This window comes from Uloborus diversus, chromosome 4 (genome assembly GCF_026930045.1).
Source record: "Uloborus diversus isolate 005 chromosome 4, Udiv.v.3.1, whole genome shotgun sequence".
NCBI lineage: Eukaryota > Metazoa > Arthropoda > Arachnida > Araneae > Uloboridae > Uloborus > Uloborus diversus.
Genome location: NC_072734.1, coordinates 63,170,689 through 63,191,751, shown reverse-complemented (window position 1 = coordinate 63,191,751; position 21,063 = coordinate 63,170,689). Strand labels below are relative to the sequence as shown.

The 21,063-nt window shown below is 33.9% G+C and overlaps 1 protein-coding gene across 1 annotated transcript in view; it reads left to right on the top strand.

Annotated features, from left to right (window-relative positions):
* Window positions 1-18,087, top strand: part of LOC129220289 (acylglycerol kinase, mitochondrial-like) — a 51,034-nt gene extending 32,947 nt beyond the window's left edge. The window contains exons 11-15 of the mRNA XM_054854682.1: window positions 1,074-1,215; window positions 8,066-8,187; window positions 10,617-10,687; window positions 16,231-16,495; window positions 17,940-18,087. Of these exons, the coding sequence (XP_054710657.1) occupies window positions 1,074-1,215; window positions 8,066-8,187; window positions 10,617-10,687; window positions 16,231-16,495; window positions 17,940-18,026 (687 nt within the window). The 3' untranslated portion in view covers window positions 18,027-18,087. The remainder of the gene's footprint in view (window positions 1-1,073; window positions 1,216-8,065; window positions 8,188-10,616; window positions 10,688-16,230; window positions 16,496-17,939) is intronic.
* The last annotated feature ends 2,976 nt before the right edge of the window (window positions 18,088-21,063 follow it).

The window sequence follows — 21,063 nt, the reverse complement described above, 5'->3', positions numbered from 1 at the left end:
TATTAATGTGAAAACCGTTTCTATATTTGCCACATTATCACTTAAACAGCAAAAAAATAAATAAATAACATCACAGTGTCTTGATAACTTCTCAGTTTATTCTTTCAAACATCCCTCACGCTTCCTTTTCTTTTTCATTTTGGATATAACTAACCTAGATTGTGATTTTGAAATTCTGAAGTTCATCATTGAATTGCTTATACTTCTCCAGTTATGACATTGAAAAGAAAGATTCTTCGTTTCACGATGTGTTTCTTTCATAATTTCATCAAGTCTTTTAATAAAAAATATTATAAACTATGTAATACATATGTATGTATCAGTTTTACCAATTATTTCATATTTAGATTAAAAAAAAAAACAAATCCCATTCACTTTTTGCATTTTTTTTTTTTGTAAAATACCCAGTTTTTGGGTATTAACCCAGGCCTTGGGTAAATACCCGGGTAAATACCCAAAAAATATTTACCTACCCGCTGGGTATTTACCCGATCCACATCACTAGTTGTGAGTGAGTCTTTGCTTTCGGGAACAGACATTACTTTGTGGTATACACCCAAACCCGTTTTTATGCGGTGGATAGGAATCCCATAAAAAAAATCGCATTAAAATTTTTTTTCCGAAACTTCACGCGTAGCATTAAAAAGTTGTTCTTGCAACACAGTTAAAAAAAATTTTTTTTATGCAGTGGATCGGGACTGCATAAAAGAAGTCTCACATAGAAAATAACTGAAAAACTTACAAAATTGTAACCTTTAAATGAAAAGTGATGATAATTTTTGTCGAGTATTCCTACAAAATTTTTCGAATAAGGAAATTTTTGGGAGGTCACAGTGACTTCTCATCAGGGTGCCTATGTTGTCACTTGAAGATACTACCTCTCACTCGTTTTAAAAATAATTTCGTCAATTAAATCCCAATTTGATTAAAAATTTTAATACACCGCACAAAAAAAAAAAAAAAAAAATCACAAAAAAAATTGCATGAAAAAAGACTGCATAAAAGCAGGTTTGGGTGTATAATGAACTAACTTTTATTATTCTATGTGTTTAGTCAGTTCTTTGTTTCCTTAGGAACATAAGCCTGTGCAAAATTTGAATCTGCAGTATGTTGCTCCATGTTCAGGTTGTTCCAAATGTTTCAAGCCTCCTAAAGCAAACAAAACAAGTGGAAGGTGGTGGTCTGTTTTTGTCCCTCAAAAATCAGATATTAAAGGTAAATGCTTGAAGTTTTCAAAGGTTAAGCCAAATAGAATTGTTAAGAAAGATATTTGAATTCTTATGGTTACTGGAAGCTTTTAATTTCCATTATGTGTTGATATAAATGCTTAGAAATGAAAGTTCATGAAAGTAAAAGAATTCACTTTTAAACTAAATTATCCGTGAAGGACATTCATAATATTACTATTTTAAACGCTTTCAGTTGCTAAATTAAATTAGGCGGATCTGAAATGCATGAAGATTCCCCTCTTTTCACAACCATCAAGTATACTCCCCCCCCTCCCAACCACACACACTCACATACATTGAAACTGCATGAAATACCAAGAAACTGTTACTTTGGTCCTCAATAAAAATAACTAAACATTCTAAAAAGTTTCCATGTGTTTTAACTTTTTCCTCACACTATTTACTTTTTCACTTTTTACTTTCCATAGCTTCTATAATTTTTTTAAAGGGTGCTTTCTTGCCATTTTTTACTTCTTATACTGTAATGTGAGATGATTAGAGGCTTGCCATTTAGAGGGGGTCAAAAATAAGTTAATTTCAAAATACTGCTCAAAAAAACCACAAAAACTCTTCAAACTGTTTCTCTTAGTAGTTAGGTGTCATCCTTATCCTTTTCAGAGAATTCAATATGAATATAGCTCTTTACTTCAATAAAAAAAAAAAAAATCCAATATAAAAGAAAAAAACTTTGAATTGCAAACTGTATTAATAATGTTCTCTGCCAACATAGGGTGAGAAAAAACTCATCCACCACTACATCACAATTAATAATAATGTTATTGCTAATATTACCAATACTGTTGCCATTACAAAAAACAATACTGTTAAGTGCAGACGATAAGTAAAAAAAGATATTAAGAAGAATTTTTAAAATTGCAGACGATAATAAAATAGCAAATCAAATTCAAAGCACAGCAGGAGATAAATTAACAAAAAGCCCTAACCACTTAGGTCAGAAATCCTGGCTTATTTATACTTTTCTAAGCTTTAGAAAGATTTGTTACAGAAGTTAATTTAATGAGAAGTTATTTCCCACTACCTTATTAAACCTTAACTGAAATAATAAATACACATTGAGGTTCTAGAACAAAATGATTATAGTATAAGCTCTAATTCGCAACTCCAGAGCTCGAATAGGTTACCTTTTTTTTTTCTAAATTATGCCAACCATTGTTCTTTCAAACATAAGGCGTCTTACTGTCCAGTATAACGATGAAGTGGCTTCAAAGGGTGTTAGGGCCTGGAAGTCATCACAATTATGAATATCACGAAAAGAGGAGCAACTATAAAGATGCTCCCCTGTCATTGGAGAAGTCCCCTCACAAAGCACACAGAGAGATGAATCTGCCAGGTTGATTTTATGTAAATGGGCCTGTAGATAGTCATGTCCAGTAATGGTTCGGAAAGAGGCAACTCCCAGGGCTCTGGGAAGGAGAGAAAGGTGTGTACGCTGTTCATCATCCAGAAGGCAAGCCCAGGGCTTTCCGTCAGCTTTGTTCCTCATGGCAGAGACTGTAGCATGTTGGATTTTGCTTGCGAGAAGTCGCTTAGCATTTCTAAGTGGAACCGGGCAAGAAGGTGGATGCAGGGACGCAGCCTCTTTAGCCAAGATGTCCGCTCGCTCATTTCTATAGATGCCACAATGGCCTGGGATCCACTGGAAGACAACCTCTCTTCCGGAACGCAAAAGAGAGTCAATGGATTTTTTAGACTCAAGCTCAAGTTCTGAAGGATATAGATTGTAATCAGTAATGGTCTGAATCGCAGCCTAAGAATCAACAAAGAGAACAATATTTTGTTCAGCTGGTTCTCCAATAGATCTGATGGCCATAAGAATTGCATTCATTTCTCCATCGAAGTTATCCGCCCAAGTGTCGAGAGGCTTCTGAAGACTAAAATGTTTGGAGTAGGCACCGGCACCTGCTCTACCAGCTGAAGGAGTGGCCGATCCGTCAGTATAAACCCTAAACCAATCCTGATCAAGGTACCTCTCGTGTATTGTGGCCAAAGCAATGGAGTACATCTCAGTCTGATGAGAATCTGATTTCTTGACAGGCTGTACCAGATCAAACCTAGCTGCAGCATATCTCAGAAGGCCAGTATAGGAAGATGGTCTATAGATGCCAAGTCTTTAGTTGGAGACCTCAAAGGCCTCTGCAAGTCTTCGGCGCTCAAAAAGAAAAGAATGTTGAGATTTTAGTCTAGTAGGTGGAAGAATGTAATCAGGCCAGAAATGCTCTTTTCTCAATAATCTTTCAGCAAGAGAAAGGGAAGTCATGATTCGTCTGTCAGTCAAATTAAATTTTTTTGTCTGTACCTGCATAGCAGGAATAGGGGTGGACACCGCAGCACCAGTGATGAGTCTTAGTGCTTTATTTTGAACGAGGTCAAGTTTTGAAAGTGTGCTGTCAGAGGCAGTAATAAGGACCTCTGAGCCATAATCCAATACAGGCTTAATATAAGATGTAAAGGTGGATGTAAGAACACTTTGAGAAGAACCCCACTTTATTCCAGCAAGACGTTTCAATAGGCAAAGGTGGTCCACCACTCTGCCAGTCATTTATTCAATGTACTTATTCCAAGTTAGTCTGGTATCGAGAGTTATGCCTAGGTAGGTAGCACAATCAGTCCGAGTTAATGCACTGTTTTTGTACACTAGGTCAACAGTAAACGTTTTGGTACTAAGCGTAAAGAGTTCGAAATTTGTCTTTTCCGGGTTTACTTTGAACTCATTGTCCAGGGTCCAGGTTGTCAGAGCCTCTAAAGCCAAATTTAGTGTTTTCTCCAACATAGAGATGTCAGAGCCAGTGGACCAGATAACAAGATTATCAGCATACAACAGCGACTCAGTCTCTGGAACACTATTTTTAACAAAACTCAAAAGGTCATTTACCATGATGTTAAAAAGGACAGGACTCAAAACTGAGCCCTGAGGGAGGCCCTGCCTGGTTTGACCAAAACCTGAATGAGAGTTACCGTATTTCACGTTTAAGAGATGAACTTGTAAAAGACAATCCTTAATCCATTTAAAAAGATTTCCATGCACTTTCATATGAAGCAGCTTCTTAAGTAGCCTTTTCCTCCAAATACGGTCAAACGCCGATTTAAAATCGACAAAGACGGCAAGAGTACTTTGTTTCCTCTGAAAACCATCCTTTATATATTGCGTAAGTCGAACAATTTGTTCAGTCGTATTATATCCTCGTCTGAAACCAGCCTGTCTCTCAGAGATATGGCCACTGTGGTCCAAAAAGTACTGAAGTCGATCAACGATCATTCTTTCGGTTAATTTACTAAGGATGCAGGTCAAGGAAATGGGCCTAAAATTCTGTATGTCAGTCGGGTCTTTTCTAGGTTTTAAGATAGGTATAACATCAGCCTTTCTCCAGAGGCTTGGGAAAATGCCGCCCCATGTTTTAATTATAAAATTTAAAACTGTTTGTTTAGCTTTAAGGCCAAGCTCCAAGACAAATTCAGGGAAGATGCCATCAGGACCAGCACTTTTTCCTCTTGACATGCAATTTAATCCTCTTTTAAATTCCAAAAAAGTAAAAGGCGAAAAGAAAAGGCTATTCCATGCTTGGTCATCACCAGAGGGGATAATTTCCTGCCTCGTAATCCTAGTCGGTGGGTTAAAATTACTAATCTTGCGGTAAAGTTTCAAGAGAGCCTTAGCAATATCTTGCTCTGTGGTCAAAGTTCTTGTGCCAATCTTAAAAGGTTGTTTGCAAGGCTGTGTGCGTTTACCATTTAACGCAGATAAAAATCTAAAGACCTTTGGTCCGTCTTTTCGGTAGTCCATGCCCTCTAGAAACTAGCCAAAAGATGAGCATTTTGCTCTTGGAATCTCTTTCTTCAAAATAGCTTGGCTTTTTCTTAAAGCAATACAATCCTCCATAAGGCCAGTAGATTCCGCTTTAGCTCTTGCTCTGTCTTTATCTTCTTTGAGGTCTTGAAGCTTATCATTCCAAAAAGGTTTAGCATTTTTAATATGACCCCTAGGGACACAAACATTAGCACACTCCAAAATTGTGAACACAATCTGATCGAGGGCCTTATCAATATTTTCATTCAAAGGACAGTTTCCCAAAAGAGAATCTGTTAACTCTGCATATTGTTCCCAGTTCGCCTTTTTTAAGTTCCAACGAGTAATTCTGGGGTCACCAGTTTTGGGAACAGGTTACCTTGCAGTGGTCAACAATACTACCGAAAATGGTAAAACATTCCGTTCCACATGATTTCTTTGGGGTAAATTACAGGTTTTTCTGACAGTTTGTGGTGTAATGTAATTTCAGAAGAATAGAAAAGAAAGCTTCATACAAACATGATGAAAAATTACTGTCATTCGCAAAGCGTCTAAGCAAGTTTTAAGTTACGGCATTTGTTTGTTTTACCTTTTTCGTCCTCCACTATACTGTGGCTGCAGCGCCCCCTATAGTTTATTGGAGTTACGAATTGGATGACACTTTTTTTTGTGCACTTTATTTCAGATTATTTGAGGTTTAAATAAGAATGCAATAATCTTGCATTTTAATGGAATAATTATGTGTAATGTAAGAGTGAAGGCTTTCACGGCCGGTTCCTGAGCAGGAAAAGGAGAGCCTAAGCTCCAATCAGGAAGCGATGAAGACAGACGTTCACCAGCCAATCCCAGTCCAGAACCTGAGCAGGAAAAGGAGAGCCTAAGCTCCAATCAGGAAGCGATGAAGACAGACGTTCACCAGCCTATCCCAGTCCAGAACCAAGAGGACCCATGCCCTATAAATGTTGACAGCACTTCGACACTTGCATCAGTTGCCAAGAAGTCTCTTCCCTGGAAGTTACGAACTCGGAACCACTGAGGATGGCTGCCGCAGATGCAGCCGAAACGTTTGGAGAATATACACTCAGACCACGGCACAACAGCCCGGAATACTTTCATAATAATTATGTGTAAGATTCTACTATTCAGATAATTATATTATTCAGTTTTTTTTTTTTTTTTTTTCAGTGTTTTCTCTTGCAATGAAAATTTTATTGCTAACAATTTCTTCAAAATATTCATACATAACGGAATTACGACAGGGGTTCCCAGCCCCCCTCAAGAGCATTGGTGTGCCCCCTCAAATATTATGAAGTCCCCCCAAGAGCAATAGCCCCCCCCCCCCAAAAGGCAAATATATCCCTTACAACAACTCCCCAAAAAATTTCAGTAGCACAGTATGCACTATGACCCCTCCCCCCATATAAATCTTGTAAATCTTTATCAATTTATGTTAAGCTTTTTCAGTTTATTTATTTACTAGCTGCGTTGCCCAACTTTGCCCGGCCTACATGGAAAATAAAAATTGTGTCAAGTGACTTATATTCAACAATCAGGCAATCAATAAAAGAAGAAAAAAAACATCATGCAAAATTTCCTTTCCAAGCAGTGACAACGGATATTAAAATACTTTTAAGAAATTAAAATGAAAAAGATGGATTTTTAAAGTGTAACCATGGAAACACAAAATAAAATAAGAGTGAGAAAAATGAGGAAGATGGAACGGAAACAATGGATTCAAAAAGCGTAACCATGGAAACGTGAAAATAAAATGGTTGACAGCTTAAATGGAGATGAGATTTTTTTGAATTTATTCAAAACGGCTTGTAACTTTTTTTCCTTTGGAGATAGAAGCTCAGTTTTTCGACCATAGCTCGAGATAGATCTGGATTAAAAACTGTCGCTTTATCCAGTAGTTTCAAAAAGAAAACTGTGGAACAGTTCCTTCACTTTTTATTGATTTTTTTAGTGAAGAAAGTAGTGCCTACATTTCAGCTAAGCCTAAAAACATTCAAGCTAAAAACGCAAATAACTCCCACCTTAATTAAGTTAGAGCATTGGAACAAATTGCGTAGAAGGCACAAAATTCTATTCTTTCCCAACGATATGTAATATTAATATGTGCAAGTAATTTTTCAGGCCCATGTTTGGGAATTTATGTGAAAATTGAACCAAAATTGAAAAAAAAAAAAAAACTACTCATTGAATTTTTTTCAAACCGGGCCTGGTAACCTTTCCGGGGCTGAAAGAAATATACTGTGAAAATTTCAGGGAAATCGGCAAAGTAGTTCTCGAGTTTTCTGCGTTCACACAAACACACGCTTTTTGGAGACTTCATTTTATACTATGTAGAGATGACATGCCATACCTGCCAACTCTTCCGGATTTCCCGGAAGTTTTACAAATTTTCATGTCCTTCTCTGTTTTTCCGGATATGAGCAAAATCTTCCGTATTTTCCATGTTTTGTAGGAAGAAAATTGTGTTTTGCCAATTTTGGTGCTAAAGATACTTTTGCGTAATGCGGCACCACGTTTTAGGCAAAGTAGCCAAAGTGAGGTTGTTGTAGGATAATCACACGAGAAGACGTGAGGCAAAATTATGGTGTCAGTCAGTGATACAGAGAGCGCATGACTTCATTGGCATTCAATCAAAGCGAGCATTGCAGTGGGCAACTAAGGGAACAATTTTGGTGCCGTTTATCATTTTCTCGTTCACTCAGTTTGTGCTGTTTTTGCTTCGTTCTTTTTTTTAAGGTCAACGCTATTTCCAAACTTTTAAAGAAAGCAATACAAGCAATCTTTACAAACGAAAGCATGTTCAATTGATATGAAATTCATAAATAATTTCATATTGTTAAATGTAAAGAGGGTAGGTGTCCTGTTTGATTTTATTTTACGTTAAAATCGTCTGGATAAAAAAAAATATCTTCCGGATTTTTTTCTCGGAGGTTGGCAGGTATGACATGCATTCAAAACAGAATTATAATTAAACTACTCTTGTTGCGCAAAGTAATATATTTTTTATTTTTTTTAGAAAACAGTTCTTCGCCAGATCTAAGTAAGGTAATTAATGAAGAGTGTGGAAAATATATCGACCTGAATCTGTCATGTCTGAATGTGTCAGTCTTCACTCTGGCAGTAAATCAAGGTAGAGAGGTAAGTACAGTGAATTTTGTATCCCTGAGGTAGATTCATTAAACAAATGCAAATGCTTGAGGAATCTCTATTCAAATGAATATTGACTAAATATCACGTTAAACCTTTCTTCTGCCAATATAAACTGCAAAACTGTGTGTAAACTATGTTTTGTACAGACGTCGAATATTGCTTAAATTATGATCCTCCTCTCTCTCTAAAAATCATTTCATGCTATTTTTGGTCAGATAAGGGTAAAAAAGTGGTTATGTGGCTCTCCCTGGAAATGTTTCGAAGTTGAGGTCCAAAAGTTGCGATTTTAAATTATCTTTGATGCCATTTGGAAAGAGCGGTTCAAGTCAAAGTCAAAGGTTCTCTTCTAGGGAGAAAGAGCAGTTGCCACCCCCCAGCCTGCCCCATCTGGCTATGCCCATCCAAGTGCTACAATCAAAAACTGAAACTGCTTAGAATCGCTTAATTTCAGGGCCTGATTACCAACTAGTCCTGTGGTACCAAATTTTTAGAGCCCCAAATGAGTAAAAAAGTGATTGAGCACAGCCACACCCTCTAGAGTCATCATTGCTGGTTCATTTTGAAAAATTACTTTGATAGCAATGACAACCCAAAAAACTGCAAATAGTGGCTGCTTCACTGGCGGCATCTTTCTACAAAAAGGGTATAGGAAAATTGGTTTTGTGCTATGACAAACGTCAGAACAATTGTGGCAAATATGTAGAAAACTTTTTTATGAAATGCTCATTTATGTGAAAGATATTTTTTTTTTCAAATTATTGCATCAGAGCAACAGTAAAACATTGTATTGCAGGAATAACCGTAAGATATCCCACTGTTGCTTTGAAGCAATGATATAAGCATTTTTGCCTAATCGATACTGACTTTCTTGACGTAGGAATTTGTGTTCATTTGGTTTAAAATTCATTTGATGTGATCTTTTGCAATTTTCTCTTCAATTTTTTATTTTGTGCCTAGCTGCATTCATACTTGCTGACGATTCTATGTAGTGGACATACCTTTGTGCAGTAGAGTCTCAAAATCCATGGTAATTGGGATTACGCCACCTTAGATTACTGAAAACTTGGATTAACCGAAAAATTCTTCCAGATTAAAATTTTACACTTTCGATGACGTAAGGAGAAGCACCTTTTACTTACTTGTACAACAAAGATAAGCGGAAGTATTGTTTTCACAAAAAATATTATCACTGAAATTTCAGCATGAACTTCACTTTTAATTACCTTTAAACAAATTAAAAAAATTCTTTTCACCATGTACGTGTACATATTTATGTGTGTAAATTTGTATACAAACAGGCATGCATTTTCACTGTGCCTAAGTCCATTTTGATGAGTTTTATCATTACGTCTGTAACTATGTGCTTTTATGTAGGTCCAATAACACAAAAACCGTAAGTTGGAAAAGGTTTTAAATTTCGCACAAACAACTTGTGTGGCATCAAGTTGTGAATCTTCTTTTTTTAGTTCAATCGTGTATTCCAAAAGGCATGTTTACATGTTCTATTTGGTTAATCAATGGCAATTTTACGTATCAAGTTTTTATTTCCAAATCATCTCTCAATCTATGTTTAGTAGTCGATGAATATTTCGTGTCACTTAAGGAGTGTTGTTGAAATCAAACTCTCAATGCATTTTTTATTATTTACTGTATGCAATTAAATGAATTAGACAATCATGAAAGATTTCTGGTCAGATTTTAATGAATACATTTTTTCGGAACTAAAAAATGTAATTGAATTTGCAAAGTAAGCACCCCGGATTAAGCGAAACCTCAAACTTTTTTGGCTCGGCTTTTCAAGACTCTACTGCACAAAATATTGTAGATTACTGCTGAGACACATGTTTTGGAGTTTCAAAGAACCCCTTTTTCAATGCAAAATAAGTTAACTTATGGATGAAGAGACATCCGACATAGTTTATGGATGAAAAGACATCCAACAAAAGCTTTTGTCCGATGTCTTTTCACCCATAGCTTATGGATGAAAAGACATCCAACAAAAGCTTTTGTCTGATGTCTTTTCACCCATATGTTTCCATGTCTTTTCATCCATATGGATGACCTCAGTCACTAACATCCAACAAAAGCTTTTGTCCAATGTCAGTGACCTCCTGTGACCTCCAGGGCCTGATTACTGAATAGGTTGTGGCCTAGGGCCCCCAAATTGATATTTTTTTAAAAACTAATAGCTAAAACTGTCTCTGCAAATGGCTAAAATTGTAATGGTTGACTACACAGAGGCCCAAAAAAGCATATGGCCTAGCACTCCCTGATATCTTAATCAGGTCCTGGTGACCTCCCATCAGGATGTTCCTGCTTTCCAAAAACAAACCAAGTCTTGTAACTGTTTTATACGTTGAACTTGTTTCTTAACTGTTTTTTGGACATTCTATATGACTGCACTTCTTTTATTGCAGGCTACTGGGGGACCCTTGTTTCTGAAAATGTATCCTGAAACGTTATCAATGAAGGAGTTCATCATTTCAGGGTAATGCAATTGCTTTAACTAACAATTTACACACTATAAATTAATGCATTTAGACATTTAGTACATTTTCTTAGATTAAAATCAAGTAGCCTAGAATTGATGTTAAAAAAAAAAATGTTATATTTTTTAATGGTAATTAGTACGATTGCATTATTAAGCCTCTCATCCTTTTTTTAATTTTATTTTTTCAATTAATTATTATTTTTTCTGGAGTTTGTGATAGCTTTTATTACTGCAACAGGTTTTTAATCTTGAAGAATTAAGTATTATGAGTGTCGACCAGCTCTCCGGTTTTGTTTAGGAGACTCCACAATTTCGATAGCTTCTCTCAAACTCCCTAATAGAGTGAATATTTCCTGCATTTTCATCAAAACAATAAAATCCCTCCCCCCCCCTCCGAAAAAAATGGGATTTTCAGTTATTGAAATTTTGGAAAAATTCCCTGTGGTAAAACAATCGCAATCATAAACACAAAATTTTTGCATACCAAGTGTGAAAATTGTATGCTTATCTTTGAAACCTGTTTACTTTGTTTTCCTGCTTCTAAAAACCCTTTTTTTCCACAGAAAAGGCAGTAAAGTATTCCAGATTTTTCTCTGAGCCTCCTAAATTTTTACCTAAAGCGAGGAATATTTACTATTACTTAAAAGAAAAATGAAACTTTTACTTCTTTTGAAAAAAAAAATCTAATCTGAAATTTGTTGATTTTTTTTAAACGTTAAAAATACTAATTTCTGTAACTGTTTGTGTAAAACCAGGCTCATTTAGAGGGGGAGTCAGGGGGCATTTTCTCCCCCCAGGTTTGAAAAACCAAATTTATTCATAAGTGGGTGTGATTTTTGTTGCTTTTCGATTTTATTTGCTTTGAGTGCATACGCTTTGCTAACCCCCCCTGGTAAAGTTCAAAGTGAAAAACTAAAGTAAATAAATTTCTAAATGATTAATTTTTTAATGATTAAAAGACCTCTCCAGTTTGTATTTCAAAACATCACAAGATTTCTCTGTCATTTATAATATCACATACAATACTACTATGTAGATGTTTGAAGAGCAATTACAACAACTTCAAAGAATTGCTTTCAAACAGTTATTGAATGATGCAATTAGCTGTGTGCAATATTACTAACTTTTTCCTTTTTTTTTTTTTTTTTTTTTTGTAAAATAGACATTGAAAACTTATTTTAAAACCTTATCAGGAAGGTTGCAAACTGGGCTTTCTTGTTTTCTTTATTATTTTTTCTTTATTTATTTTTTATTACAGTAGGACTCCAATAATCCGAATCAGTTGGGACCAAACCCCATTCGAATAGTTAGATTTTGTCTGAAAAAAAGAAAAAAAAAATATTTACTGAAAATGGGAGAAAAAATAATATTTTTTTAAAGAAAGAGAGCTTTTAATGAAACAAATGAAAAGACAATTTTTTATAGTTAAGCGTACATACAAATTCTATGCATTAGTATAGTATGTACTTTAAATTAAAGTCATTGCTCGCTGAATATCTCTGTCATAGTAAACTGTTGACTAGTTTTGTGGAGGGAATGGCTCATAGTCTATGGGCCGAGTGCAAATATCGTTCAAGTTCGTTTACCAATCTTAGGGACTACGTGAACTTGCTTGAAATCTATTATAAATGATGAACTCAATAGAAAAATACAATGTTCACAAGCTGGAATTGTCTCATTAAGTTTTAATTAGTAATTGAAATAGGAACTATGTTCCGTGAACTGTTAGCACTTACACAAAAAAATTTGTCTCTAGATGGCGCTATTAAACACAATATTTATAATCTAAAAATTTAAAAAAGTTTTCCAACCGAAATTTTACTGTTTTGCTCAATTTTTCGTTGCAAAATATATTAATACGTTTTAAATTACTTACTTTCGCTTAGTAATTTTGTAAGTAAAAGGAAATCAAAAATTGTATCAATCCGCAGTTCTGAATGATCTTCATCTCAAGATTTCGTTTATTACACTAGAGCCAGCGCACATAGACATTGTTAAGTACAAAAAATTAGAAGGCACTTTACTTCACAAAAAAGATATTAATGAATCACCGAATAGCAATAATTGACCTACAAAATCTTAAGAACATAAACAACTCTAACAGATGCCATCGATGTTTAAAAAATATTATAAAATTAAACATTAGCAGACGATAAATTAAAAACTAAAAAGTATATTTCATATCACGATGTTTTATCTTTTCCTTTTTTAATAATATTACTTTTTGATTACAGACAATATTTAGAGCTCATTTTTAGTCTACTTTCTCGTCAAAGTAATAGAAAATAAAAAAAGGACATAAAAGGTGATTTACTGTGCTAAGGTTAATGTATCGTAAAAATATTGCTTAGTACAAAAAATAAGTCAAAAAAATAGATAAAATAATTAAATAAATATCAAATTCAAAAGTAGGGGTTTGAGATGGGGAAAATATGTGTCTGTCGGTCGACCTATGTGCTCCCCCCCCCCAAAAAAAAAAAAAAAAATTAACAAATCGTTCGATTCAAACAAACTTTTTTACTTCCTTTTACAAAAAAGGAAGTATTGTATTCGCGAAAAAAAATTTCTCTCAAAAATTACCTCAATTTCCATTTTGCTCAGCCCCGAATAAATGTTGAGTTTTTTTTTTTTTTTTTTTTCGACTCGACCTCACGTGGATAAGTGCCTAGACACACGAAATATCCATTTTGACGATTCCCGAGTTAATTACAGCGAATTTTCTTGTGACGTCCGTACGTACGTATGTATGTGCGGATGTGCGTATGTATGTCGCATAACTCAAGAACGGTATGTCCTAGAAAGTTGAACTTTGGTACGTAGACTCGTAGTGGGGTCTAGTTGTGCACCTTCCCTTTTGGTTGCATTCGGGTGTTTCTAAAGGGGTCTTTTGCCACTTTTTCGGAGGAAATCATTGTTAATTTCGATGTAAACTCAAGTAGTGTTATAATTTGGAGGACACTTGGCAATATATCGCCAGTCTTTTGGTCGCCAAGTTTACAAATTTGGCGATTTTTTTTTTTAAAATCTGGTTTCTTTCGCCACTGTTGGTGATATTCAGAGAGTAAACTACTGAATCACATTAAAATTGCCAATAATGGGAAAATTACATTAAATTGGAGTAAAAGAAAGTCGTTTTTTTTTAAAGATCTTCCCGATGACACCTCATTCCGGTATTTCATTTTTTGATTTGAATATTTTTTCGTTCAATTTTGAACAGTTCAAAGCACTTTATATTAGCGCTTGCGGGAAAAATTTAAGGCAAATATAAAATGCGAACTTAATGACGGATTTGTTTATTAAAAACTTTGTTGGAAAAAGCTCTTGATGAGAATATTTTTATAAAAAATTTTTAATTAGCCATTTAAGGGCAATTTTTCGGCAATTATTTTTTTTTTTTTTTTACATTAACGACAACGCGAAAAATTATTTTATGTCACCAAAAATTGACAAAATGGAGTTTATTCTGAATACATTCTCAATTTTTGGTGACAAGAAATAAAAATGAAAGTTATTAATAAATGTAGAAATATCATATCTCATAGACTTAACATTGATGAAAGTCAGAAATTAATATGACTTAATCAAAATTAAATGAATTTAAAGCGCAAATGTTTTTACCAGGGCTGCGGAGCTGGAGTGAAAAAGAACCAATTCCGAACTGCGACTCTTACCCTATCCCCTCGTTTGTGCACTAACTATCAAGCAAATATTCATTGCTGATGCTTGAATAATTTAATCCAGTGGTGAATAACCTTTTTTTTTTTTACCTGCGGGCGACAACTCATATTAATAGGAATCTCGTGGACCAGAACAAATATCAAATTTATTTATATGATTTAAGTTTTCGAGATAGCATGCGAAAACAAGGGAAACAAAAGACAATTACAAACCAAAATTGCTGTCTTAATTACTACATGCTTATTTTATTGCATCTGTGTTTCAGAAATCAATTTATGACTACTTCAAAATTCATAACACCGAAAGAAGATTACTGGTATTTTTGGAAGGTTTTAGAATATATTTTTCGTTTTTTAACAGTGAATACAACGACGGGGCACATGGGTCATCATTTGATCCGCGGGCTGTAGGTTGAGCACCACTGATTTAATCAATGCTCCCAGTTCATCAGAACATTGGATGGACTATAAATGCGGGCAGTATTGAAATACAATTTAGCACTATTTCCATTGCATCAGATAATGTTCAAAAACTAGTCTCCTGTACTTGTCCGAAAACTCGGTGTTCTTCAAAGAGATGTAGTACATGCAAGACGTAAAATTGTTCATGCACATAATTTGCCTCTAGTGACTGTAGCTGTATAAACTCTCAGGAGGAAAGTAACTCCATACGCAAAAACGGGATAAATGAATTCAGTGATTCTGACGATGATACTTCAGAATGAAGAGTTTGCTTCTTGAAAAAAACTATTTTTGATGTAAATACATAATGTTTTTAACGTACATGCATAATATTTTAAATGTACATGTGTAATATTTTTTATGTATTTAAAATTTGTCTGCCTCTTGCTTGTCAGTTTCACTCCTTTTCATGTATCTTTAATGGTCTAAAAAAATTATGAGACACTATTTTTTTGTGAACATTAGGTTTTTTTCATCTGTAGACACTAAGTATTCAGAAAAATATCACTTTTCGTAGTCCCCGAAGTTGGCAAACGAAACCATGTTTTTAAGCATCTTTTATGCCTTCGTCCCACAGCCTATCATAGACAGAATCATTATTTTGAGAATCTCAATTCTGAAAACAATTCAGATAATAGGAGTTCTTGTAGTTTGAGTTCTACTACAATATTGTTTTAATTATATATATATATCTATATATATATATATATATTTTTTTTTTTCAAAGTCAAATCAGCTCAAAATTTGAAGAGGTGCAAAGTTACGCGTCGTGTCTCAAAGTTACCCAAAATAACTTCAGATACCATTTTTATTGTACAGTTTCTCTTTTTTGTTGCATGCACAGAGTAGGCAAAATTTCTAGTCAACTTTCTCGTTACGTATGAAATTTATACAGTTTCACTGCTTTTATGCAAGAAATTTGCTTTTCCATTTTTATCTAAAACTTTGATTTATTACGTTTTTAAGTTTTGTCTAACTAGTTCTAACTGAAACAAGTCTAAGTCATTGATCTCTAGCAAAGCATTAGGGAACTTTTTCGACGTAACACTACAAATCTCTGGATCATGTTTTTAGTAGAATTTTGATAAACACTTCTTGAAAGTAAGTAATCAAGCCACATCCTTTAATATCTGTCAAAAGCAGTTCGATAATTACTAAACACTTAAAAAGGCATGGACTGGCGTCCCTGAATGTAAAATCTAGCTTAGGGTCAGGGTGGTGCTTAGTGTGATAAAGATTAAAAAAAAGAGTTATATTTTGCAATCAGTTGTTCTGAATTTTCATATTATAAATGATACAGTTTAGCTTCAGTTTATTACACAATAATACACATATGCAGTATAAACTCCTATTGTAACCTTCCCTTGTCCTTTTTTTGAATTTTGTTTTGCATTCATGCAGGTTAAAGCATCGAAAGGAGAAATTAATTGACTCGACAGGTATTTCTACTATCATACCAGCACGAGAACTACGCATTGAAAAAAATAGCAATGTTAAGGATGAAGATGAAACAAATGTTGATGTTAAGGATGGAAATCAAACTGTTGCTGATGTTATGGATGGAAATGAAATTGTTGGTGATATTAAGGATATTAATGTAACTCAAACTAGTGGTGATGTTAAGGATGGAAATGAAATTGTTGGTGATGTTAAGGAGGAAGACACTGTAAGTAACAATAAGTTCTAGTTAAAACTACTAATTTTTATTCATTGTTTTTTAAAACAAATAATGGTATTGATGATACAGTGGGATGAAAAAAATCTGAAAATGTTGGGATCATTAGCTTTGTGTATTTTTTTTAGTTCAGAGATCGAAGTTGATTTTTTAAGCAATTATATGTTTAAGGTGTTTAATTCATATTCTCCTTTTATTTTTTTTCTCCTAAAAACATTATTGGGATAATAATTTCTACATAAATAATTCTTGTATGCAACTCCCAAAATTCATGTTACTTAGCAGTAAGATTTGGCTCCACTTACAAAGTATATCATGTGACTTCCTTTTTGAAATTTTAGACCTTCTTATGACTCTTTTAAATATAAATATTGGCTGTGCTTATTTGTAATATCGGGCATTTCTCCTTTATTTTAAGTGTGCGGAGAAATGTAGATGGTTTGTAATATTTATGAATTCACTCATTCATTACTCACGTAAAGCCACGATGCTGCATATTTTTTGTCAATCTATGATCTCTGTTGAATCTACTTTCGCTCAATATCATGCAATTTTCGTAACCACCTAGTGCATTTGCTCGTGTCTGACATGGGGGGAAAGTTGCCGACAAATTTGCATCTGCTCATGTCTCACATGGGCATCTTGTATTGCCCATTATTTTAATTTTATTGCGCCTTTGAGTTCCGTTCTGGTAAAAATAAATAGGCTAAATTATAATAAAACTTATTTACAATTTATGACTCCTGTATACATCTGTTGTCTAAACCACATGGTGAATTTTGATGATTATCTATAGGTTTGTTAGGAATTTCTTTATTATAGCAGTTGTTTATATAAGCAGTTGTTTGATAGGAAAAAAGTAATATCTCCAATTCTGTTGTGTTATGCTTGTGAGTATGACAATTTGATTTCATTTGGTTTTAATCTTTTGAAATTAAAAATAAACAGCAAGTATCAAATTATTCACACTTTGCTTGTATAATTTTTTTAATATGACTCTTACTGCACCCCCATTCCCTAGTGATCCCCCCCCCCAGCTGAAATTGCTAAAAATAACTTACACAATACTTTTATGTTAATTTTCTGTCATTAAAACAAAATCAATCATTTTTGACCAATTTAATTAAGTCATTTAAATCTTCTTCCCTTGCAATTATTAGCTAAACAAAAAAATTAATGATGCTTTCATTCAAGCTCAAGACCAAAAATTTAATGATGATATTTGAATTATCAAGGCACTCAGGAACATGAAGTTTTACCTTTTATGTTCATCAATAAGCTTAAGTCATAAATATTAAGGGATTACTGCATTAAAAAAAATCTAACTTTTTTGTACTCCCCATTAAAAGAATGAGATAATGTTTCCTTACAAAATTTTCAATTTTTAAAACAACTTTTATGTTCCAAACCTAACTAACATTTACTATCTTTTCAGATGTTTTCTTACATTGATAATGAAAAGTACCCTAGGGCCTCTTGTACAATTTCTGTGATGCCAAAGCAAATTTTGATGTATGGATAAATTTTATAACTTATCTTAATTAAATTGTATATAGCTTTTACAATAAATTTTTTTATAAGAAGATTTTAACCTTTTATTTTTCTACCAATGTAACAAAAATCAGAAATTGTTTTTGAAGTTAATAATTTAAACTTAGTATACAATTAAAAAAGTTACTTACAAATCTGAAAGGATTGAAATGTTTTTCTGTGTTAAACAATGCTTTCAAAATAATAATAATAATAATCACTTATGTTTTTCAATGTCATCAAGTTTTATAAATTGCAGTTAAAAACTTCTACCGTATTACCCCGCATTATCCGGTATGCTGCAAAATTCGGGGGGTCACCAGATTTTCAATAACACTTGCCTGGCCCTTTTCGGCATGCCGGAAAAATAGAGGTTAGGAAAAAAAGTAATACTATTAAAAATATATGTTCAGCTTAAAAATAAATATAAGTTCTATACATATCTTATTAGAATTAATAAACAGTTTTATTTTGTAAAAATATTTACTGCAAATATCATTTGCTATTTTAACAAGAAAAATATTGTTTAATAACGAATAATTTTATAAAAATTAAATTAAAACTAAGCAATCATTTAAGCATTAAGTTGACACCCCTAAACCAGTGCTAAAGAATTTACCATAGCTATTCAAAAAATAGAATTTAATCTTACCTCTCTAAAAGGAACCTAAAATAATTTATTGAAAAAAAAAAATAGGAACAAGTTGCAGTAACAATAATTGCTTCTGAATTGATTACTTTATTGGCATACAATTAAATCCGTTAGACTGACCTACCATAAATAACAAGCACATAGTTATGCAATACACGTTTTTTTTTAAATATGGTTCCTTTCTGGATTTATTTTCTTCCTTACAGTGGTTTGCTTTCTGATTGGAACTGAATGGAAAAATTTACTTTTGTTTTGTTGAAAAATAAACCTCAAATTATCCGGCATGCCGGGAAATTCAAATTTCCCGGTATGCTGGTCAACCTCGTTTTTTTCCGGCATGCTGGATAATGCTGGGTAATATTGTAATATAAAATCAACGTTTGCATAAAAAACATTTTTACACAAACATAATTTCTCAAATAGAAACATAATCTAACTACAGCTAAAACCAACTGAAATGCTCGATATTAAACATTAGAAAGAATGAAAACCCCTCAATTTAATGGCTTGGGTGTATTTTTGTCTTAAATATTATTTTATACCTGCTCTTCCTAGCTACTAAATACTACAGGATGCCCAGGCTTGTTTTGTGAACGATCTTTTGGTTTCCTTTTTAGAGTTAATATACTTAAGTCAAAATGGAATGATGTCACTCTCTAAGACATTTCTCCAGAATTAGTTGAATCTGGACACAATTTTTTCTCTTAATAATCCACATTATTTCCTACTTCAAGGGGTTTCAGACCCTTTTTATCCCCAGATCTGAAAAAAAAAAAAAAAAAAAAGGTATGAATAGTAACTAACCTCTTTATTTTAAAAGATTACAAACCTTACTTAACATAATTTAGTGATGAAATGTGGTTTGGGACTGTTTGAATGCTGGGTTCAAGAAGCCCCATTTTAAGGCAAACCGTGCACTTTTACTAACTTATATTAGTTACTGTATTAATTATATAGCTATAACCTTAAAACACTCTTATTTTGTTAAGAAATTGAATGCAAACTAAAAACTATCTTGACATTTATGAAATCAGATGTTTCCATAAACTTACATGTGAAAGTTTGCAGACACAAAAAGCAACTGTTTAGACAACTTGCAATCATAACTTCAATCAGAAAAAGGTGGGAGTAGCAGAAACTTTATTTCATGTTCCAGCCTCTACCTAGTACTGCTACCTGTCATGGAGAAAGTTTTTAAGACTTTTCATTGAGTTATATAGGACCAGGATGGATTTTAAACACTTCTTTTCTCATGGGTTCATGTAGCCCCACTTTATGGTAATGCAGGTAATAGGGAAAAACATTTCTAATTAATTTCCAAAGCAACGAAACAAAGTATTATTTCAAATGTTTACTTTGGTATTTTTTTAATAACTTAAAAATATTACTGCAATTTTTTACATATTACTCATGTCATGATCCCCCTCCTGTATCCACCCCTGGATGTACTTGTATTCTATCAAAATGCAAAACTAATTAATGAAGAAATTCTTTCTTACTTCTTTGGTTGCGAATAAGCCTTACAGTCGAACTCGCTTATAGCGAGCTCTGATTTAACGAGACGTTTGTTTTTAACAAGGGAATCAGAAATATTCGATTGATACAATGTTTAGTCTATGGGAGGAAAACTCGCTTTTAAAGAGCAAAATCCAATCTTCATTCCAATCGAAATCTTTGTCGTGATGCGCGCGATTAATTTTGTCAAATTACACGAAAACCAAAAAGATAACGATTTTAGGCCGTGGAAGTGGAAGCATCGCTGCCGCGCATAACCTCAGACCAACGACTGCCTTGAATGCCCAAGAACAAAAATTTAAAAGAGACTTACCCGGGGGTGGTGTTTGTTGACGATAGAAAACACAAAATTAATTACCACACATTCTTTATTCTACGTTACTTCCAAGCAGACATGAAGACAGGCACTAGGCATGGTGATCACCAGAACATTTCACACATAGTAAAAAAACAAATGCGAGGAATCCAGACTTAAGAGTTCAAAAAGAAAAGGGGGGGAGCTGGGAGGGGTTGCAAAGTTCGTTAACGATCAAAAAAAAACGTAGAGTTCACGCGGAGGGTGGTGAAGTATTTAATTGTAATGTACGGAGGACGGACAGTTCATTATGGTGGGGTGTAATTCAGGGATGACTTATTGTTGACGATTTCCGTTGAAGGCCAATGTACGTTGAGACAAAAAAAATGGCGCTGGCTGTAATCTCCATGGTGACAATGTTGAGCTCGTCACACGCTTGAAAAGGAATCAGGATACTTTCAAGGTAATTGCGGATCCATGCCGTCACCTCATGGTATGTAGATCATCGAAAAAGTAGTTACTTAAGGGGACGATTCAGGTGCACTCTGCGTGCCGCCATCGGACGCC